Source organism: Panthera pardus, unplaced genomic scaffold (genome assembly GCF_024362965.1).
Source record: "Panthera pardus isolate Hobbes unplaced genomic scaffold, ASM2436296v1 HiC_scaffold_20, whole genome shotgun sequence".
Classification (NCBI taxonomy): domain Eukaryota; kingdom Metazoa; phylum Chordata; class Mammalia; order Carnivora; family Felidae; genus Panthera; species Panthera pardus.
Window position 1 is genome coordinate 19,134,820 of NW_026526766.1, and position 24,107 is coordinate 19,158,926.

A 24,107-nucleotide genomic window follows, 5' to 3' on the forward strand; every position below is an offset into this window, starting at 1 on the left:
AAGTAATGTCATGGTAAACCATTAAGGGGTACAGGTACTTCTCATTATAGATTTCTGGAACTTCAGAGCTGACATTTTAGAGATCATCCATCACTGTGGTCTCATTTTTATGGTAGCTCTCAAGGGTTCAGAGCTGTGACTCTAGCTACATAGGGCCAGTGAACACTTCAAATAGACATATTCTGAACCAAGATGTGCTTAAGTGTAAAACCTACATCAGATTTCATAGATTTAAAGTGTAAAAATGTAAGATCTCATTTCTAAATATTATTGATCATGTTGAATAATTATATTGATATATTGGGTTAAATAGAATTATTAAAATCAATTTCACCAGTTTCTTTTTATGTTTTTTAAATAGGACTATTTCAAAGTTTGAGGTTACATATGTGGCTCACACTTCCAGCAAATATTCTATTTCCATTGAATAGCACTGGTTCAGTGAGGTTGAAGGACTTACCCAAGGACACACTGCATGTAATGGAAGACAGACGACCACACACCAGAACCCTTCCTCCATTCAGACTTCTCTCTAATGCCCAATCCAGCTATGGATGCACTACAATGAGGGTTTTTGTTTTGTTTTTTTGTGAGGGTTTTTTGTTTGTTTGTTTTTACAAGAAAGAGCACACACACGTAAGCAATTCACAAGCAGAGGAGGAGCAGAGGGAGAGACTCTTAAGCAAGCTCCATGCTTAGCATGGAGCACGATGCCAGCTCAATCTCTTGACCATGAGATCATGACCTGAGTGAAAAATCAAGTCGGACACTTAAGTGCCTGAGTCATCCAGGTGCCCCTATACTGAGTTCTTTACCAGGGGCAGTGGGGAAGAGTGGTAGGTTCTAGGAATTCCTTACTTTTAACTACCTGGGTCAGTCAAATCCCAGCCCCACACTTAGTGGCTTCGGGCAGCTCATTCAGTCTTTCTTTACCTCATTTTCCTAAGATAGAAAAAAGTTTATTCCATACCTCACTAACTTGCAAAGATGAAATGCATTAGTAGATATAGAACACTGACTATATGCCAGATACAATTCTAAGGGATTTTTAAATTTACTATTATTACATTCTTCTTCTTATTATTATTCAGGTGCTTATCTATTTTAAAATAAATTGAAGGCTGGAAGGGTTCTGGCTAGTGACAAATAGTGTTAGTTTTGGAGTCATCTTTATGTCAATAGATATTTCTACCATCAGAAGTTCCAGATTACCAATGCAATACATTTCTGTCCCTGGCAAACCTGTTCTAATACACTAAGATTCCTGCACATGTAAAGTCTCATGTTAGATGAAAATTCAAACACAATTAGAGAACAAAGGAATACGAAGAACTCTTTCTGTCATCTATCACCAAGGCAAACAGCAACCAGATACTATTTCTTCATTTGTGGAGGCACGCTACACACACACACACACACACACACACACACAGTCATGTCTATCCTGAGTCATCAAGGTAACTAACGCTTATGCTATGAATGAAGAATCACCATGGCAACTCAGAGCTAGCAGAATTTATAGACCGCTCAATCCAGGCTGCGTGTTTTACGGATGAGGAGCCTCTATGATTTTGTGACTTACCCAAGGTCACACTATAAATTAGAAGCCAAACTGGGATTCATACCAAAGGTTTTTGGCAATTTACCCACAAAGCTTTAGACAACATCCAGCTTTTTTAAAGAATATTAAGGGGAAAAGCAATTCATTAAACAGGCAATGCAGTAAGTATAATAAGGAATGTTTAGAATTCTGGAAAAAACACAAATTAGAAATTATTTCTAATTATAGCTTGAGAGATGTAATCTAAATTAAGGTACTGAGTTTTCACCATCCATCATAATGAATGCAAAACCCTTTGTTTTGGCCAACATGACTCTCCTTGAAGAGGAAGAGGACTTTAAACAGAAATTGAGACACTCAAGATAAAAACTTTGAACAAATAAATATACTTTCCTTGGATAAAAAGCTTTCTGGCCATTTTCTGGTTCGTACCAAGACACAATTCCGTCATAGACAGAAGTGGTTGAATTCTAATAGCAAATTCAAACTGCCTTGTAAGTGCTAATTGATTTCAAATTATCTGGGGTGGTATGCGTACATGTGCCTCGTCACACGCCCACACACATACAATGAATTTGTTTCATTGGGGCCATTCCCAATTGGTAGACATTACCTTTAGTGTCCAGTCCTACCCCATAGAACTTGGGTATAATAAACCATAGCTTCCCTCCTCGTTTTCTCTGCCTGTCCATCCTCCAATTCTAACACCAATTTGCAAGGAAGAAAAAACTTGCTCATTACCTTAAATGAATGGTAATTTGAAAATGGTCATAGAAGGTTTGAGCAGTTTTTTCATGCATGAGCTACGTATAGATAGCCCCCCAATTCCACAGTGACAAATACAAAGAGAGAGAAGTTATTAAAAGGAGTGAGTCAATCAACTTTTAGACGTTTTAGAAGCAGCAGCATTTAAACCCAAGTACTTGATGTGAAGGTTTGCAGCTAGTGGAGTTTTTTGCTAGTTAATGATTTGGGATTAGAACTTCATATTTAATTCACTCCATTTCATCTTGTGTTTTTTTAAAGTCAATAAATGGCCTAAAGTTTCCACAGAAAGGGGGAAAAAACATGCCAGCAGTGTTAGACTGATGTGTTCAAACTCAGCATATCCAAAAGTAGAATACAGACAAGCATTAAGACATGACCTCATCTCTCTCATCTCCTGGGTCTGTGATCTGAATTTTTCTTCTTTCAAGTTCAGGGACAGTAAAAGAAATGATGGTCTCGAGACAGAAGAACTTAGAAAGTACATCATCTCTTCAACAAAGGAGCAACTGGGTGGCTCAGTTGGTTAAGCATCCAACTCTCAGTTTTGGCTCAGGTCATGATCTCATGATATCTTGAGTTAGAGCCTCACATCAGGCTCTGTACGGACAGCGAGGAGCCTGCTTGGAATTCTCTCTCCCCTCCCCCCCACTGTGTCCTTGTTTCTCTTGAAAGGAAAGGAGGAAAAGAGTAAGGAGGAAAAGACAAAGGAGGAAAAGACAAAGGAGGAAAAGACAAAGGAGGAAAAGACAAAGGAGGAAAAGACAAAGGAGGAAAGGAGGAAAGAAAAAAAAGCAAAGAAAGCAAAGAAAAAAGCAAAGAAAAAAGCAAAGAAAGAGAAAGAAAAAGAAAAAGAAAAGAAAGAAAGGAGTCTCTTCAATACAAATCAGGGGGTGAAGAAACTAGTTGTCATTGTAGGTGAGAGGGCATACAGAATCCAGTGAATTAAGATTAGGGAAGTAAGATATACATACATACATATATATATATATATATATATATATTTTTTTTTTTTTTTTTTACAATAGTAAAGTTGGAATATAGGAAGAAGTGATGCTTTGGTTTGGGGTAGGAGTGCGGGCGGGGGGGGGGGGGGGGGGGGCGGGGGGGGTGAAGCCTGGGCTTGAAAAACCATCTTCTCAGTCTGAGATTGTAAATCTCTTCTTGGTTGGGTTGAGCTTTGCAAGCCCTGTATGAATAAGTCAACCAAACATATAGCACTTCTACTCAAGTTCAAGAGTAAATATGGAAGCCAGGAGTCAGGACTGAGTTTTGTGTTATTGAAGGCATTCAATCTGTTATGAAATAATCTATTAGAGTTGTGATAAATTTACAAGAGTTAAAAGTATAAATGATTATTTCATTTAGAAATAGTATTTTATTACATTTATAGATCATATATTGAATCTTAAAAGAGTAGGATTAACTCTACTTAGAGGTAGAATTTAACCTCTAACTTTAAAGATCTACTGGCACATCTTAAATGTTTAGCTCTTATTTGCCCCCTTTGTCAGAAGCTTGAAATATATGATCCTCAGGTTTTTAAATGTATAAATAGGTTTTAAAACATTTAAAGGAAATTTAATCGCTTAATTCCCTGTGAGTTAACTTAGTAGGTTACCAACCCAAAGAATTAAGTGAAATGCATGATTATTTTTATACAAAAAATTACTAGACTTTTAAAAATTAAAATGAACAACTACATGCTTAGGAAAGCCAGGTTTTTTATATTTTTCAGTTTTCATAAACTCCCTATCAATTACAACCAGCAGTTTCAAACGTTTATTTGCTCACAGAAAAGCCCCTGACATCTGACAACTCAGTTGCAGAAAATCCTGGCAAGTCTGTCATAGATCAGTACAATGTTCATGACAGAGAATGAGAGCCCCAGATACAGTGCTGCCCACCAGCTGGCCCATATCATCACCTTAGATCCCCCCCGCGCCCCGCGCGCCCCCCCCCCCCCCACACACACACTACATTCTGATTTCTGTGCCTTAGAATTGCAAGTGACTGGGGGAAAAACTTCCAGATCGATCATGGAGAATTCAAATGGTAACTGCAGAACAGAATGTCTAGTATTGTATTAGCCAGGATACCAGTTTAGCAGCTATTACAAGAGTCCTGTCATTCCTAGCTCAGGGCTAATATGGAAGTTTCAGGGTTTTAGGGACATTTTCTACCTTCTCACTTTTTCTTCCTTAACACCCAACTTCCATCTCATGGTAAAAGATGTTGCTCTAGCTCCTTCCAACGATTAGCATCATTATACACAAGGGAAGAAAGACTCCTTTAAGGTCACAACTCAAAAATTGCCCGTATGACCACAGTTTACATCTCATGGGCTATAACTTAGCCACATGACCACACCTAACAGCAGGCAAGCTGAGAAACAACAGTCTTTACCTGGGTGTCCATGGCCCAGATAAAACTTCTCGTATTACAGAAGGAGGAAAAACACATATTCAGAAAACTGCTAGCGGCCTCTGCTACAAATATGCCACTTTTCAAGTTGGTAACAAAAATTCAACTCAGTAAATTTCAAAGATCTAATTGGTTTTATTAACCAACTCATGAACTGAACAGCATCACATCTAATAAATAGAACAAAGTTCCAAAGGGCTACATAAAAGGTTTTTAAAAGGTAGAAAGTGAGGGAAAAGGAAGTTATTAGCAAAGAATCTGTTGTTTTAGGCAAAGTTGCCTAAAAGGGGAATGGAAGGGGTCGATCAGTGCATTTCCCAGTGCTGACCAGGAAATTCTCGCGTTAACCAACATGGACTGGTTAAAGGTTACAGATCTAGAGGTACTGAAACTGCAATTAGGTTAGGTATTAAGTCTTGGTTTACAGACTTGGGGCCTTAACCTAAGTGACGTCATTTTGGGCCTGTGGTTTTCTTTTTAAGAGAGTAAAAAAAAAAATTTTTTTTTTAATATTGACAGTATCCACCTCTGTGCATAAATCTAAAAGCTTAAGAAACAACTAAGATGCATGCATAGATCATTTGTTCCAGAATGTCAGCTCATAGTCCAGTGTCAGTAATGGAGTTCGTAATGGAGTTCGTTAGTCTAAAAGTAAAAGTTTAAAACAGACCAATAGTCATAGGCTTATTCCATATAAAATGCTATCTTCGGGGCGCCTGGGTGGCTCAGTCAGTGAAGCGTCCGACTTCAGCTCAGGTCATGATCTCACAGTTCGTGAGTTAAAGCCCCATGTCGGGCTCTGTGCTGACAGCTCAGAGCCTGGAACCTGCTTCAGATTCTGTGTCTCTTTCTCGCTCTCTGCCCCTCACCCACTTGGGCTCTGTCTCTCTCTCTCAAAAATAAATGTAAAAAAAATTAGAATACTATCTTCTACTAAGAATAAGCCTTTTCCACTTTTTGTGGTTAAAATAGCCCTTTTTTTATGTGAGAATGTTGATACCACATGGCTAATTATTTGTTTAGCAAATGTTTCTGGAACACCCAGGCACTATACAAAATGCTCAAGATTCAGTGATTCCGGTAGTCCCTCCACCCCACAAAATTTAGAGACTATAAGGAAAGACCCATTGTAAATACACTATCAGAAACAGTTTCAAACCAGGATGAGCATGATTTTAAAAAAGAAACACGGAGGAGGTCTGAAAGATGGCAGAATAGGAGAATCCTGACCTTACCTCATCCCAAGGACACTTTAAGACAACAGCTCCATTCGTACAACTAATTCTGAAAACAGCCAGAAGACTGGCAGAACAGACCTTCCACAGTTAATTGTGGAGACGAGGCCACACTGAAGAGGATAGGAGGGGCAGAGACTCTGCTGGGAACTAAACCCCCAGTTAGACGGATTACAAGTGCGAGGGTCATTTCAAGTACAGACAAGGGAGAGGATCAGGCCCACCCCAGGCACCCCATGCACAGCGGACACACACTGGGAACGCAAATCCCCCTAACATTTGGCTTTGAAAACCTGTGGGGTTTAACTTTGTGAGCTTTTAAAAACCAGTGGGGCTTAACTTCAGGTACTTTTAAAATCAGCGTGTTTAGCTCCAGGAGAGCCAGAGGGCAATCAGAAACTGGGTCCCTGCCCTTAAAGAACCAGCGTAATAAGTAACTCCGCTGAGACACAGCTCACAAGCCACAGTTTGAAAAGTGCCTGGGGTATATGTGAAGGAGATTTGTTCACTAACCTCAGAATGTGCCCCAGAGGTGCAGAGATCCTCAAGAGACTTCTCTAAGAACAAAAAGTGCTGGTGGGCACCCTTTCCCTTCCCCTCCCCAAGCCTAAATAGCTAGACACTTGCAGGAACCCGCATAAACACTCTCCGCGCATCTTGCTCAGACTGTGTGCTTGGTGCCGCATTCTTCTGCAGCCCTGACCATCCAAACCCACCCCCCCCCCCGCAACTGCCACACATTCCCCCAAAGCAGCTCCTGCCCCAATATACCTCGCAAACAGCCCTGGAAGGGACTGCCACCACTCCCAAGTGCCTACCACCCTACGGGGACAGGGACATAACCATACACCAACATGCCAGCAGTTCCAGCAGCCAAGCCTTTTAGCTGGCAGTGCAGGGAGAGTGCCCCATGCACTGGGATGGTAGGACTCCATCCCAGGCTAATATCTTGGATGACTGCCATGCCACCACCAACTCAAGTAGCTCCGGGGGCCGCACACAGAGTACCCTACCGTCCAGTGTGCACACAACAGACGGAGAATGCGGGCAGGTAGCCCAATTGCCAACACCACTGGCCTGCAGGCCTAACATGGCCAAAGACAGGCTCCTCCAAGCACAGGGACCAAACCTGCCTGGTGCATGCAGAGCAGGCCAAGCAGGTCACTGCTGCAGACTGGGCCAAAGGCAAACACTGCTCAGCCCCAACAGCAGAGTGCCCACAACCCACACAGCGACAGCCCTGGAGCACGTGGTTCTGGTGACCAGGGCACCCTGTACACAGGGCACCACAGGACCTCTTCCATCATAAGGCCGCTCCTTTCAAGATCTGTAGATGTTGCTGACCTTCGGAACACATAGCAATAAACACAGAGACAAAATCAGGAGACAGAGGAATATGTACCCAATAAAGAATAGGATAAAAGAAGCCTAGCAAAAGAGCTGAATGAAACAAAGGTAAGTAATATGCCTGATTTTAAAAAGTCAGAGTCATGCTTATAAAGACACTCACTGGACTTAAGACTGGAGGATCTCAGTGAGGTTTCCTTTTTTTTTTTTTATTCATTATTATTATTTTTAATTTACATCCAAGTTAGTTAGCATATAGTGCAATAGTGATTTCAGGGGTAGATTTAGCCCATCCCTCCTCCCACAACCCCTCCAGTAACCCTGTTTGTTCTCCATATTTAAGGAGTCTGTTCTGTTTTGTCCCCCTCCCTGTTTTTATATTATTTTTGCTTCTCCTCCCCTATGTTCAACTGTTGTCTCTTAAAGTCCTCATAGGAGTTAAGTCATATGATTTCTGTCTTTCTCTAATTTCACTTAGCATAATACCCTCTAGTTCCATCCACATAGTTGCAAACGGCAAGATTTCATTCTTTTTGATTGCCCAGTAACCTTCCATTGTACATATATACACACCACATCTTTATCCATTTATCCATCAATGGACATTTGGGCTCTTTCCATACTTTGGCTCTTGTTGGTGGTGCTGCTATAAACACTGGGGTTCATGTGCCCCTCTGAAATAGCATACCTATAGCCCTTGGATAAATACCTAGTAGTGCAATTGCTGGGTCGTAGGATAGTTCTATTTTTAGCTTTTTGAGGAACCTCCATACTGTTTTCCAGAGTGGCTGCACCAGTTTGCATCCCCACTAGCAGTGCAAAAGAGATACTCTTTCTCCACAGCTTCACCAGTATCTGTTGATGCTGGAGTTGTTAATGTTAGCCATTCTGACAGGTGTGAGGTGGGATCTCTGGGATCTCATTGTGGTTTTTATTTGTATTTTCCTGGTGATGAGTGATGTTGAGCATCTTTTCATGTATTAGTTGGCCATCTGGAGGTCTTCTTTTGAGAAGTGTCTGTTCAGGTATTTTGCCCATTTCTTCACTGTAATATTTGGTTTTTGGGTGTTGAATTTGTTAAGTTCTTTATAGATTTTGGATACTAACCTTTACCTGTTATGTCGTTTGCAGAGATCTTCTCCCATTCCATCGGTTGCCTTTTAGTTTTGCTGATTGTTTCCTTTGCTGTGCAGAAGCTTTTTATTTTGATGAGGTCCCAGTAGTTCATTTTTGCTTTTGTTTCCCTTGCCTCCAGAGACGTGTTGAGTAAGAAGTTGCTGCGGGCAAGATCAATGAGGTTTTTGCCTGCTTTGTCCTCGAGGATTTTGATGGCTTCCTGTCTCACATTGAGGTCTTTCATCCATTTTGAGTTTATTTTTGTGTATGGTGTAAGAAAGTGGTCCAGGTTCATTCTTCTGCATGTCGCTGTCCAGTTTTCCCAGCACCCCTTGCTGAAGAGACTGTCTTTATTCCATTGGATATTCTTTCCTGTTTTGTCAAAGATTAGTGGGCCATACTTTGTGGGTCCATTTCTGGGTTCTCTATTCTGTTCCATTGATCTGAGTGCCTGTTTTTATGCCAGTATCAGTGAGGTTTTCAACTCAACTTCAAAGTTAAAAAAAAAAAGGGAGGGGGGTGGCACCTGGGTGGCTCAGTCAGTTAAGCATCCAACTTTGGCTCAGGTTACAGTCTCACATTTCATGGGTTTAAGCCCCACATCAAGCTCTGTGCTGACAGCTCAGAGCGTGGAGTCTGCTTCAAATTCTTGATTTCCCTCTCTGCCTCTCCCCAGCTCGTGCTCTCTCTCAAAAATAAATAAAAACATTAAAAAAAAAAAAAGGAACCAGTCAGAGATGAAGAACTTAGTAATTGAAATTTTAAAATACACTAGAGGGAATCGTAAGCACATTAGAAGATGCAGAAGAATGGATCAGCAATTTGGAATACAGGGTAATGGAACACTAGCCTAACAGCCCAAAATAAATAAAAAATAGGAATCCATTAAGGCAACTCAGCAACATCATCAAGAATAATATTTGCATCATAGAGATCCCAAAAGGAGAAGAGAGAAAAAGGGGCAGAAAATGTATTTAAAGAATAGCTAAAAATATCCATAATTTAGGCAACAAAACAGGCATCCAGATCCAGGAAGCACAGAAAGCCTTTAATATTAATCCAAGGAGATGCACACCAATACATGTAGTAATTAAAATTGCAAGAAGTAATGATCAATAGAATTTGAGTAGCAGCAAAAGCAAACAGTTACATACAAGGGAAACCCCCTTCAGCTCTTGGCATATTAACCAGCAGAAATTCTGTAGGCCAGAAGGGAGTAGCAGGATATATTCAAAGTGCTGAAAGGAAAAAAACTGCATCCAAGAAAACTTTATCTGGCAAGGCTCTCATTTACAATAGAAGGACAGCAAGAGTTTCCCAGCCAAACAAAAGGTAAAAGAGTTCAACACCAATAAACCAGACTTTTAAGAAATTAAAAATTTTTTTAAATATATTTTTTTTAGACAGACAGATGGAGGGGGTGGGGCAGAGAAGGAGAAGAAGACAGAATCCGAAGCAGGCTCCAGGCTCTGAGCTGTCCACACAGAGCCCAATGCAGGGCTCAAACTCACAAACCATGAGATTATGACCTGAGCCAAAATCAGATGCTCCGCTAACTGAGCCAGCCAGGTGTCCCAGGACTTTCAAGAAGTTTTAAAGGAAACCCTTTAAGTGGAAAGAAAAGGCCATACGAGGAAGTAGGAAAATTATGAAAAAAATATTTCACAAGTAAAGGCAAACATGATAAAGGTAAATTAATCACTTATAAAACCAGTATTGAGTTTAACTCAGAAGCATTAAAAATCAATTCTGTCTACAAAAATCGGTCAAGGAACTCACAAAATAAAAGGACGTAAAAATAGGACAAACAGAAAACAGGGCAAGGGAGTAAAGATTTCAGCACTTCAGTGCTTTCAGAATGGGTTCAAATTTAAGTGACCATCAGCTATCAACTGCTGTATCTGAAGATGTTATGTATGACTCCAACAGTAACCACAAGTGAGAAACCTGTAATAGATACATGAAAAAATAAAGAGTAATGAATTCAAAGCTAACACTAAAGACAATCATCAAACCACAAAGGAAGAGAGCAAGAGAAGAAAGGAACTACAAAAACAACCACAAAACAAGTATGTAACAAAATAGAAGTACATGTCTATCAATAATGAATTTTAATGTAAATGGACTAAATGTTCCAATCAAAAAATATAAGGTGACTGAATGGATAAGAAAGCAAGGCTCATTTATATGCTACTCACAGGAGACTCACTTCAGACCTAAAGACACATGCAGATTCAAACTGAAGAGGTAGAAAAACATTTATCATGCAAATGAAAACAAGAAAGCTGGCTAACAATACTTTGACAAAATAGGCTTTAAAACAAAAACTGTAGCCAGAAGCAGAGAGGATACTACATAATGATAAAAGGAAAAACCCAAACCCAACAAAAGAGTGTAACAGTTTTAAGTATCTATGCACCCAATATGGGAGGTACCTAGCATTGGTGGTATAGTGGTGAGCATAACTGCCTTCCAGTATCACAACACCTAAACACATAAAGCAACTATTAGCAGACAAAAAGTTATCAACAGTTATACAATAGTAGAGGACTTTAATACCCTAACATCAATGGATAGACCATCCAGACAGAAGATCAACAAGTAAACAGTACTTTTGAATGACGCATTAGACCAGATGGACGTAACAGATCTATATACAACACTCCATCTAAAAATAACGGAATATACATTCTTTTGAAATGCAAATGGAACACTCCCCAGGATAGATCATGTTAGGCCACAGAACAAGTTTCAACAAATTCAACAAGATTGAAATCTTATCGTGCATCTTTTCCAACCACAAAAGGTATGAAACTAGAAGTCAATTATAAGAAAAAAATCTCCAAAGAACACAAGTACATGGAGTCTAAATAACATTCTACTGAACAATGAATGGGTAAACCAAGAAATCGAAGAGAAAAAAAAAGATAGAGACTAATGAAAACACAACAGTCTAAATCTGGGATGCAGCAAAAGAAGTTCTAGAGGGAAATTTTTAACAATACAGGTCTACCTCAAGAAACAAGAAAAATCTCAAAAAACCCAGAACGGGCTATGGAAGAATTTTCTGGGGGAACTTAATTTGGATCAGAGTCAGAGAAGGCTTCCAGGAGGAAGAGATATTTAAGAAGCATTCTGAAAATAAGTAGAAGTTAGCTGGAAGACTTTTAGGTATTCATGTTGAAGGCGGATAGATCAGCATGAGCAGAGGCCTAAGGAGGAGGAGTTTGGCCCAATGAATTTCCTAAAAGAAAGCCCTACAGCCAAGAATGAGTGATCACAGGGAATAACGGCACAGAGGTGGGAAGGGACAGGATAGACGGTCTCACACACCGTGCACAGATTTTAGATTTGCACCCAAGGGCAATGAGAAGACCCTAAAAAGATTTTGAGCAGGAAAACAGCAATCCAATTTCCATTTTTACAAGGTCACTCTGACTGCATGTGGAGAATGGACTCTAGGGAGAGGTTAGTGAATTCAGAGGAGAGATAGGACAAAGAGAATTCTAAGAAATAGGTACAGTAGAGATTTGGCCTTCTGGAGTAGATTTTTGGTGAAACATTGGCTCTGAGAAACAGGAGCAAGACTGTGATTAAGAACCAGGGCTCTAGGGGTGCCTGGGTGGCTCAGTCGGTTGAGCGTCTGACTTTGGTTCAGGTCATGATCTCGTGATTTGTGGGTTCAAGCCCTGCGTCGGGCTCTGTGCTGACAGCTCGGAGCCTGGAGCCTGCTTAGGATTCTGTGTCTCCTCCTCTCTCTACCCCTCCCCTGCTCATGCTCTGTGTCTCAATAATAAATGTTAAAAAAATTTTTTTTAATTACAAAAAAAACCCCAAAAAACCAGGGCTCTAGAGTCAGATTGCCTGGATTCAAAATTCTGCCCTGGCTGGCAACCTCTCTTTAGGGCCTCAGTTCCCTCATCTGTAGAATGGAAAGGATAATACTAAGTGTACCGCAAATGGTGAGGAATAAATGAGATCATTCAAGTGCCCAGACAGAGAATTGGATGGATAAATGTTACTGTTTTATTATTCTAATTTCCATTTCTAGTGTTAAGTGTAGCAGAAAATTCAACACTCTGTGGATTCTGTCTTGAGCACCTGAGGGGCCAGTGGTCCCAATAATGGAGACAAAGATAGGTAGAATTGGATCAATCAGGGAGAGAAGGGAAGACCTTTCAGTTTTGTTCAAGCAGTTCCATTTTTGGTATGTTAAGAAATGAGTTGTTAACTCTGTCTGATGTCACTTTTTAAATGGTTTTGTAGATGAATATGCTATAGTATTTTTAACACTCTCAAACATGGCAAGTTTTTTTCTTTTAGTGAATAGTACTATTCTGTTAACCTTCTCCAATTTTTTATAACCAACTCAAAATCCTAAAATCTACAAGCCACTGATTTTAATAACACCAATTACAAAGATTTACATCAACAAATACAAATATACACGGAGTACATCCTGTTTGTCACTTTAAACATCCCCACTCTGTGCAATAGAAGATGATGATTTCTATTAGCTGCACAGAAAAAGGTCAATTTCCTACAAAATTTGATCAGGCTATGGTATGGCTCCAAACTCACCAAACTAGGTCTCACGCTGCACAACATTTAGGTCTTAATAATGACTGATTCTCTTTTTAGATCTTCCAAATTTCTTATCCATAAAATTAAGTAGGAGATGACCTCTAAAATCATGAGGCCTAACTCCTCAATTTTTATAGAGACAGACCTACCACAAATTTAGAAAAGTTACATGAAAAAGATGAGGAGTTAGAATTTTTTTCAAATTAGTTCAGAACGAAGCAATAAAGACTAATGAATTTCTCAACTATGATTCCAGTTACGTATCAAAATCTTATGTATGATTACTAGGAAAACTCTTTATGGAAATACAAGGAATTTATTTTCCAGGTAGCATTTCACTTCTACGACCTGAGCTCAATTTTCATATTTTGACACCACTAATCTAGGCATAAACCTTCAACAGAAATAGGTAGCTAACATATTGGACATGTTAAAAAAAAAAAAAATCAATTCTGAAATTATCTACACCTTGCTCTTCTGGAAGACCCAACCCATGACAGTCTTCCTTTCATGAATGTTCCTAAAGTAGCCCAAACAATAGAGACCTCTAGCTTCTATATGGAATTCTTCATACTAACCATCTGCTAGTTCATGGAGACAAAGAGACACACATATTCATTCAGCCAATATTTAAGCTAAGGTCTATCCTCAGCAGGGCAGGGGTGGGGGCTGAGGTCAGTAAGTGGTGAATAAAACCCTCAAGGAGTTCAAGGTCTCATATAAAACTCCTCCCAGACTCAAGCATTTGCCTGGATGTGGCCCATCCACCATCACTCAGACACTGTCACCACAGTTGGTTGGTTGCTCCCATTTTTTTCTCAACCTTCTTTATATAGAACAGCCCCACTAGTCCAGGACACAATTTTTTCAAGTTTTACTTGAAATAGAGCCCAGTAGACTGATGGCAATACACAGAGGTTTCTTCTCTAATTTCAGCACTTAAACTGGTTTCATGAAATTCTATTCTATGTCAATAATTGGAGTAGTTTCGCTTATTTTAAATTTGTACTATCTGGGAGCCAGCGGGGTCGGGGGCGGGGATGAATACCTTGATTCCAAGTTTTATTGCCACAGAAATGAACATTTTTAAGGTCGAGACGCTTTTGCATTGATGTGAGCATTTATTAAGGTGTTTGCTTTCCTGAAAAGCTGTTTTCAAATCAATAGCATGTCTTACAATCAATGTTGCCTTAGAAATGAAGAAATCCAACAAGAGGACTCACACTGACTTCATGAAAAAAAAAAAAAAAAAAAAGGAGTTGGCAATGAATACTGGACTCCTAGTCTTGGCTTACTGCCAATTAGTTACCAGTTACTGAGCCCCATGACATATGCCAAGCCCCTTCACTCCTCTGGACCTTCTCTACTCCATTCACAAAATCGAAGTTTGCACTTTCTTAAACTCTGTGGTAAGAGAGGAGCTTAAGTTTTTCCATTCAGTTGCATACTGATACACTTATGAGATATAATTCTATATAAATTAGACAATGATGTTGCCCATGATTTATCACTTTTGTTAATTGGATATTGCTTGGTAATGCAATTAGCTTGTATTTCCCTATTACATAGTAGCCAAGCAACAGAAACATTTGGGGAATGAGTTACTCAAAATGAAGGTGTTATTCACAGCAGATTCAAGAGAGCAGTAGCATGGCTAATCCATCTGTGGGTCATTGACAATGAGCCAACAATACAGAATACACCGTTCAGGCAAAATAATCAAAGATAAAGGTTTTCTCTTCCTATTTATTTTTTAAGACTACAAAGTAGAACTCATCCATTACTTAACATTTTTTTTAAGACAAAGTTTATCACCCTTTATTTCCCTTGGATGGAAATACCAGCCAATGTTCCATGTGATTTTTCAAAGAGAAGACACATATATGGCAGCTCTTACTAGAATAGGCTTCCTATACACCACTTTCCATGACACAAAGTAACTACTTAATGGTTATTAGCCATAAGGCCACTGCAGTTTATAGGAACATAGCTTTTGGAGTAGTATATAAAAGTACAAGAGCGCATACAAATGCAAACACTTGTTTTTATAAGGACTCTTACTGAGGTAAATGTAAATGTGTGCTTTCTCTTTGCCTGCCAACCAGGCACATGGGGACAAGTGCTAAATATCCCTACTAATTACCTAGCTCAGACTCTGAACATCCTTCATAAAGTTGAGGAGAGAGAGGTTTATTCGATTGCAAGCAACAAATCATTCCCTAGGCAGGTCAGTCCCGGGGACCTCCTGGATATTTGCTGAAAAATAAGGTTATCGGCCTTAGACCCTAGAGGTACGGTAAGAGGCTGCCCAGTCCTGAAGGCCAGACCAATCCTGTTCTCACATCTGAGCATGTATTAGGATCAACTGGAGGGATTAATATACAGATTGCGGGGCCGCTACTGAAGTTGATCAGAGGACCACAATGAAGACTCAGAGTTCGCATTTCTCATGAGTTTTCAGGAGGTGCCGAAAACAGGAGCACAGGTCTGTGCTCCTGGGAACAGACTTTGAGAACCATTGGTATAAAATATTTGCTAACAGAATTGGAAAGATATCAAGGGTCACCTGACCCACACCTTTCATTTTACTGTTGAGGACCCTGAGGTTGAGCGGTAATGTCTTCTTCATGGTTACATATCCCATACTCAGAGACACCCCCTCCCACCAAAAAAAAAGCAATTCAAGTTTCCAAAGTCTTAAGACACTGCTCATTTCATAGTTTTAAGTTATGGCAACTTATCAGGACCCTGTTCTCTTAGAAGAGTCATCAGCAGAGCCTTCTTGCTGTTGACCCTCCTACCAAGAACTGCATGTCAGTTCTACCAGTGACCTTGTAGTGGTAGGCAAGAGGCCTCAGCCCAGACAGGGTGCTGACAGCCCAAAGGGAACTACTTGCCTAGATTTTAAACCCAGGAAGCATGGCTCCAGAAAACATGTCCTTACCATCCTGCCATGCTGCCTGCCCTCCCCCAGTTCCCCGGCAGCTGAGCACAAACAGATGGCCTGAGATTTTGCAAGGTGACACACGAGACAGGAAGTGGTCACAGATGATTTGCAGCACTGCTGTGAAGTGTCCACTGCAGCCTCAACTGCCACCCGGGTGGAATCGTCCCTGGCTGTGTGCTTGGCAGTGTAGGCTGCTACCAGTGTCAAAACTCCCTTGGATCGTGCCCTTTGGCTGAGCCTGCTCTCCAATTCCCATCGGTCCTGTGAGTTTCCTGCTTTCCCTCCAATAAATCATTCTTCTACTTAAACGGTCTGCAACCAAGAACACTGGCTGACAGGACAACCCATTAATTTACCCATCAGCAGAGAGCCAATTGATCCTAATCAAAATCAAGGCTCCCACAAAGCCTCCTGCAGTGCCTTCCACCTTCAGAGCCCTTGGATTTCTGCTGGTACCCTTCGATTCCTTCCACAGTTTTTGCAGCAAGGGCTGCTTGACCCCCAGGAAGCCCCACCCCAGGCCATCAGCACTCAGATCACAGAGCACATGTTGATTTATAGCAACCACCCAGAAACGGTTGACCCAGGAATGCGCCCTAATGCCCCACCAAGACTTGAGGTTCTCACAGGGGCAAGTAAGGCTCAGAGAGCTATCAAGCTTGGAAGGCAATGGAGCCAACCCATGCTGATTGCTGTGTCCCCGAGAAGGGTTCTTTCCCAGTCTTTATTATTCAAATCTTTCCATTTCATGAAAAGTCCTGGTGAGAATTCTTCCACTCAAGTCCCCTTTTTGCCTGGATTTCAATTTTTGTCTTTAGTAATACCTTTGCTACAGACTCACTAAAAACCCCTCTCTGCCTTCTCAATCTAGCTACCCTCCTCCCTGCAACCCCACACATGGGGGTCCTTACAACAAAACTTTTGTAATTCAAGTACAACTGGAAGAGAAAAAGGTTTTATTGACCACAAGGCATCTTTTAAGGGAAAAAAGAAAAAAAAAAAAAACACCTTGTGGGGTAAGGCTTTTTTTTTTTTTAACATTGCTTTTTTCGCCCAACTCTACTGTCAAGTTTTTCCGTTCTTTATCTGCTCACAGCATTACAGCCTCAAGATGTTCATCCTCTAACTCCATGCCTTTAGGAATGGGATTCTTCAGATATGTACATAATGGTGAGTGATGTGAATTGGAAACTAGCTTTGTTTCTAGTGCCCTCAACATCTGAAAAGACAAAGTGCCGTTCTCCACCCAAAGTAATTGAGCCCCTGTAGAATAATGGCTGAATACCCAACTGGGAAGGTCGTCAACTGGAGGTCCAGGCTCCTCTTTATGCCAGAGATTAAGAGTTGGGGGGTGGGGGGTGGAAACCATGAAGGGCCATGTTGCAGCAACGTAAGAACCAGCTTGAAGGTGGTCTCATTGCACAAATTGGGTACAATTTGAGTGTCAAAATAATTAAGTACAGTAATGAAGTAAAAACCAGTGAGGGATTCAGGAGTATGTATTAATAATGAATAGGGACAAAAGGAAGGCTTTTACAGTAACATGTGCAGTGCCAACTGGTCAATGTGGAGAGAGTGCTGGATTTAGAAAATCATTTTGTAGCCATCGTGGTGTATACATCGTGGTGTATACATCGTGGTATACAGGGATATATGGTGAGGAGCAGGATATTTGCCTGGCCTTAAAAAGCGTCTCCCCCCAAAACTGGTAGACAATAGACAATGTGCAACATCTTGAAAAAGTGACTGAATGCAACATCACCGTGGGGCAGATGGAGATGGTGTGCCTCCACCGAGGACCTTCAGAGAACACAACATCACATATCCAGAGTTCCATACTGGATATAAATTATACCTCAGTATAGCTTATTTGAAAAGGTACAAAAAGTACCTTTCATAGTCCATGGTTTGAAAAGGTTCTGCATTAGTTTAGAGGCGAAACGAATACTCTGCTTGAATCCATGATACAGCAGTCCCCTGAAGACCTCTGAAGAGACCATCTCTACCCACAATGGACAAAAGCCAGAGATAAAGTCACTTTCCTCCATTCGGAAGCACATTATGGGACAAAAAAAAAAAACAAACAAAAACAAAAACGAAGCATTTTTACAGTAACATCTATTTGGCAGTTTAGAGAATGTTCACGTAAAGGGCTAAAATAAAACACAAAAACTGAACGAAATCTTGCCTCCAAGGACCCCTTCGTATCATCCCACATCCTAAGAACACTGTTACTTTTCTCCAAAGTTTCTCTTCATAGTGGGGAGAAGTTTCTATGTGTCCTGCACAAGTCCACACATGGGCAGCCATCAGTACCTTAACCTCCCTGTTTCTTACGGCCCTATCCACATGATCCCCCCCGGCCAGAAGATCCCCCTTCATGCACTGCCTGTACCACCTTTTATTCTCTAGTAAGCATTTATGACAATCCTCCCAACAGTTACTTGCAAACACCTCCAATTTAGCACTTAGAAATGATCTCCAGCATGTGGGAAAATGTTAGTTTGAACCGAGGGAAGAGTAAGGAACATGGGCATACTTAACCGTTTCACTCCTTTGCTTCTTCAGAGCCAGAAAAGTCACTTTCTACTGAGGCAACCACCCTCCCTCCACCCTTTCCTCTAACAGACTTCCAGCCTATGAACGTGATCATTAGTCTCAAAATGATATTTTGTTATAACCAATGCAATAAAATTTTAGGGGACTCAGATTTTCACCCGTTTTGGTGTAAGTACGAAGATAGACCCTGAAATCAGCTTATGGTTCAGAAAGTAAGGGAAACTCAAAGCCAAACATTACCGTGAAAGCACTACCAGGACATTTTGGGTCAACTGCTATGCAACCTGCAACCGATCGACTAAAATAGAAAGTGACACCTCACTGGTGGCAAAAAAAATGCTCAAAAATGGAGTGAAGGCAGCAGAAATTTGACCACTGCCAGACAAACCCAAGAGAAGTTAGTCTACGGCTAAGAAAGGGTACAGCCAGGGTTTGAACCCAGGTGGTCTGGCCTCAGCGCTTAGATTTGCAGTCCCTATGCCAGCCTAAGTTGAATACCAATTCCCCAGCACACATGCCTCCCAGACAGCTCCCACACGAAGGTCTACATCCAAAATTGAGTGTTTCCAGAGACTGACGGCTTAAGTCTTAACTTTACTAAGCCTCATCTAATATTTAAAAAAAAAAAAAAAAAAATCAATAAAAGATCCCATTTCTCCCCCTTAATTGCCGTTGTCCAGACACTTTCTTCCTGTACTGAGTAGTATCCTCAGGATTCTTATTAGAACTCCTTTCAGTCCTACTTTTATCTGAAGAGCTGATAAGGAATCTCTCCTACTAAACTCAACCATCTTCTTTATTCCCCCCATCTCCTTCAGCTAAGAGTATCACACTGACATTTTGCAATTACTAGCCCTAACCAGACAGCAGCTTTTAGCTTTCCTGGCTGACAGGAATCTAGGCTTTTATTATAAATGCAAACAGGATACGGCTCTATTGAATGCACTTCGGAAACCTCCTCAAATCATTTTGTTGAAAAAGCATGCTTCCTTGTCACCGAGTTGGTGGCTTTTCAGGTCATTCCATACTCCACACAGGGTCCTCCACTCCCATCGGCAAAGTGGGGGTTTCACCTGAGGCATCTGAGGCGTGGGTTATGTAATGAGAGACTCCGATCAATTCTTCAAACTGCACAGCTAGAGACAAATCAACATACACCAGGTCCTGATTCCTGTATTTTTTTAAAAGCTTTTTTAAAGTTTATTTGTTGTGTGTGTGCACGCATGAGAGTGTGTGTGTGTGTGTGTGTGTGTGTGTGTGTGTGTGTGTGTGAGAGAGAGAGAGACACAGAGAGACAGACACAGAGACACAGAGAGACACAGAGAGACAGAGACACAGACACAGAGACACACACTGAGAGAGACAGAGAGAATCCCACACAGACTCTGAACGGTGATCATGGAGCCCAACGCAGGGCTCCATCTCACGAACTGAGATCATGACCTGCGCTGAAATCGAGCTGTACGCTTAACCAGCTGAGCCACCCAGGCGCCCCTAATTTCTGTATCCGTGAAGTCCTTTCCTCCTCCTGGATCTGTGGAGTCATTTCCTCCTCAATACCTGAGGCTCCTGCCCAGGCCTGAAGTCGATACGGACTAAAAGCTTTCTCCATTTTGATCTAACTAGACCAACTTTTCTTTCCTTGAAGCTTTCCAGGAGGGTGACTCCTTGTATTCAAAATTAATAAACTGGTGGGAGGGAGGATTCCTGTCTGAAAGGGATGAAATGGAAGAAATGGAAGTGTGCCCTGCTCCCTTGAAGAAACCAGAGGTTTTTGAAGTCCCTCCTTGGGGTTCCTGACAGCTCTATGTGGTTTGGAAACTATTTCTAGTGGTTTCTAAGTAACTAGCATGGAGCCAATATGCTAGTCACAGCTGGACACAATGAAAACGGGGATCTTGGGAGGTCAGGCAGTGCCTGGAGGGTGCAGGAAGATCGGGGCAAAGGCGCAGGGGAGGCAAAGAAGATATTCTAGTCACTAGTATTAAACTTGACCTCCAGGGCAAACAATTTCCCTACAATATTTTTACCCCAGTTTGAGTGCAAACGCAAGCATCTTACTACACCCCCCCCCCCCCAAAAAAAAAAAAAACACAAGGCTTGATGCCAATGCAGTATGGCTCAGTGTACTGCTCAAATCGTCATAGGAAACTCCTGGTATGTTCCAGACACGGTGCTTCATACACTGACACAAATCAACATACTTCACACCACGAAAGATGGTTCAGACTTCCCTTGAAAAGAAGCTTGCGGCCAAAACCAGGTGAGCCCCTATCAGTCTGTGGGGCCTGAGGCAAGGGTACAAATGGAGGCCCAAGTATTTACTTTAAAGAGGTCATCAAGCTAGCCCACTGTCACGCAATCCTCCTCCCTTAACAAATGGAGCTTTTTAACAACCTGAAAGGCCAGGTACTATTTACAATTGCAGATCCCTGGGAGTTCCGGGCCAGACATGAAACAGCCCTGCCTATGGCCACAAGCTCTTCCCTCCCCCACCCAGGCTCCCTCTCCCCCCAGGGAGGCCTGGAGGGGGTGGGGTGGGGGGGGCACACCTGTAGACCCTCAACCCACATTTCCAAGCTCTTCCATCACCCCAGCACAGCTGCCCTTGGGCATTCCTTAGGGATGGGGTCTGCCCCCCCACCCCCCACACTTGCGGAGGCCGTGGAAGCTGGCTTGGGGCCTTTGGGCACGGAATTCCGATGTGAGTATGGGAGTGGGGTGGGGGGTGGCAACGAGTCTCCTGGTGGGGCAGCCCACTCCGTAGGCAGACACCAAGCCCACTGGGGAGGGGTACAGCCTAGTGAAGGCCAGACACCCCTACATAAACTCTGAACTCCAGGGAGTAAGTACAAAAGGCTTCCTTTGCCCAGGCCCGAAGGCGATACGGACTAAAAGCTTTCTCCATTTTATGGTAACTAGACCAACTTTTCTTTTCTTGAAGCTTTCCCACAGGGTGACTCCTAGTATTCAAACATCAACTGGTGTGAGAGGATTCCTGTCTGAAAGGAATGAAAGAGTCGAAATGCTTCCAACTCTCTAGAAAGATCTCACGGCTACTATCCTCATCTGAAAGAAAATGTCAATACTCCTCAAGCAGCCAATGGATTGCACAGGGCTCTGGAACAAAAATCAGAAAAGGTGGGCTCCACAAATTGGGCAAACCTTAGCATTTTCTTTTCTGTTTTTGAACGTTAAGAACCAGAGGAGTAACTAGTCGCTGCAGCTGGGGCAGCCCATTCCAAACTCTAGGAAGGGGCGCAGGCTGAGCGAAACCCAACAAGGGAGGTTTGGGCCTGCTGCGTGCAAACAGGCCTGGCCAAAGGGGGTCACCGAAGGGAGGCAATTGTCATCACAGTAGGGTGAGTGGCTAGAGCCTGCACATCACCCCCGTTACTGACCTGGTATCTGCTTTGTCTTTTCCCAAAGCAAGTTTCCCAATTTTCCGGGCCTCCATAGTTAATTCTCCAGGATGGGGATGTTATTACCCGCCCGCATTATGGCCCAGTGTCGCGGTGACAACTTAGCACAGTCCGCGCTCGGTGAGCACTCACTCACCCGTACTTAAAACCGGGAGCACAGCGGCCAGAGCGCAACCCAAAGCGGTACAGGAGGCAGTTCCCCACCACCTACCCCGACATCCAAGAAAAGGCTCTGAAGCAGCTGTGCGCGCCGGGGGCAGCAGAGTGGGGTGAAGGCAGTGTTAGGGAGGGGGGCCAACAAAGCAAACCCTGGTCAAATGCTAGGTCTCACCCGTTTTGGGGTAGGGAAAGGATGCCTTTGAAAGTCGCCCAACTGGAAGTGCGAAGGACAGGTGCCGAAGGCCCCCAGGGGCCGGCCACCGAGCCCCCCCGCGGTGGGGGCGGGCAGGAAGGAGCCACGCTGCACCCCTCTGGCTCCAGGCCCGGAGGGGATCTGAGAGAGGGGAGCGGCCGGGAGGAAGGGAGGGAGGAAAACGCTCGGCGAGCGGGGGTCCGGGAGTCGCAGTCACTCACCCAACAGCAGCAGCTTGAACTCGCGGCGCGCGTCCTTCTTGTCCCGGCGAAGCTGCCGCTCGATTTCGGCGCTGATGCGCTGCGACTCCTTCTCCTCCGCGGACAGGCAGCAGCAGCCGGCCATGGCGCGCGCTGCACCCGACGGCGCGACGCGGTCCCGAGAGCCCCGGTTCTCCGCCGGCCGCTCGCCCGGCCGAGCCGCGACAGGCACCCGGGTTCGGAGAGAAAAGGACGAGACCTCTTTGACTTAGGGCAGTACGAGGCCTGGCCTTCGGAGGCTCAGTCCGCTCCTCGAGGGTCGATGCCGAGGCGGGGGCGAATTCGGAGCGCCAGGAACTTGAGGGGATCCCCGCAGCTCCGGGCGCACCAGCCCCACACTCGTCCCGGGGAAGGAGGAGGGCTCGCGGAGAGGATGGGCGTACGGCCCGCACCCGGAAGATGCGCGCGCCCCTTAGCCCAGGAGGCGGACACCAGGTCCGGGGGCGCAGACCGCGCGGGAAAAGTTGGGGCGTCGGTGCCCGGGGGGGAGAATGGGATCTCCGCGTCCCGGTAGGGTCCCGGGCAGGCGACAGGCACGGCGTCGGTTGGAGGCAAAGGGCCTAGCTCGCCCTTGCCTGGAAAGTTCGGAAAGTGACCGCAGATTAAGACCGAGCTCAAGGGTTTCTGCTGGCGCTGGTGGCTCTAAGTGGCAGGAGGAGGCGGAGCGTCTCGGACCTGCAGCCCTGGCGCCCGCCCCAGTAGGCCTTCGGGGCACGCCAAGCCGTAGGCGCCTGGGGGGCGAGAGGAACCAGTCAGGAGCTGGGGCGCACGGGCCGGGCGTCTGGGGTTCCTGGGAGCAGCTCCCACACCTGCCTCGGTGGCCGTGAGGTCCTTGCACCCGGAGGGCCGCCTGCCGAGGTTGCGGGAACCAGCGCGCTCCGGCCCCAGGGCCCTGCTTCTTACCCAGATACGGGTTCCGACAGGTGAGCGCGTTTCGCCCGCTTCAACCTCAACTCCTCCCAGCTGCAGGAAGAGGAGAACCGAGCCGGGCGTCCGCCGCGGGAAGCCTCGCGCCTGGGGCGAAGTTGAACTCTTCACCCCTAAGTTGAGGGTTGCACACCAGCGACACGACCACACACCCTTCGTTTCCTAGACGGGCTCCTTCCGCTTCCCGGACGCCTCAGCCGGGCTCAGGTTTGGCCTAAACGCTTGGTCAGCTGGGCAGCCTGCCAGCAAGGTGCGGCTGGGCCTGACCCCGGGGGCACTGCGCTCAGAGAGGCAGCTGCCTCTGGGTTCGGTTAAATAGGAGGCCGCCAGAGCGGAGAGTAAACATCCTTCCGGCCCCTTCCTAGGGCACCTGATGAGGAGGGCTGGGGATGGGGAAAATGGAAAACGGCTGGCTACTTTGCATTTTATGACGGGAAAGACTCCTGCTGTTAGAGAGGGCTCACACGTTTGCAGCAGCCCCCGGCGTGTTCGTGCCCCAGCCTTGAAGCCTGACAGCCTCTGCCTTGCAAAGGTGTGTCCGTGGCTGCATTGGCCCAGCTCCCAGGACGTCGGAATCATGTTGGAGCTGCATTAATAAAAACTTACAA

General features: G+C 43.9%; 1 protein-coding gene across 2 annotated transcripts in view; it reads right to left on the minus strand.

Moving 5' to 3' along the window:
* The window catches only part of GNA14 (G protein subunit alpha 14), a 202,360-nt gene extending 178,704 nt beyond the window's left edge, over positions 1–23,656 (minus strand). Inside the window, exon 1 of one of the 2 annotated variants that reach the window (XM_019463552.2) lies at positions 22,534–23,654. In XM_019463552.2, coding sequence (XP_019319097.2) covers positions 22,534–22,657 — 124 coding nt within the window. In that variant the 5' untranslated portion in view covers positions 22,658–23,654. Of the gene's footprint in view, positions 1–22,533 lie in introns of both variants that reach the window. The other variant, XM_053907822.1, reaches the window with a different exon arrangement.
* Between the last annotated feature and the right edge of the window lie 451 nt (positions 23,657–24,107).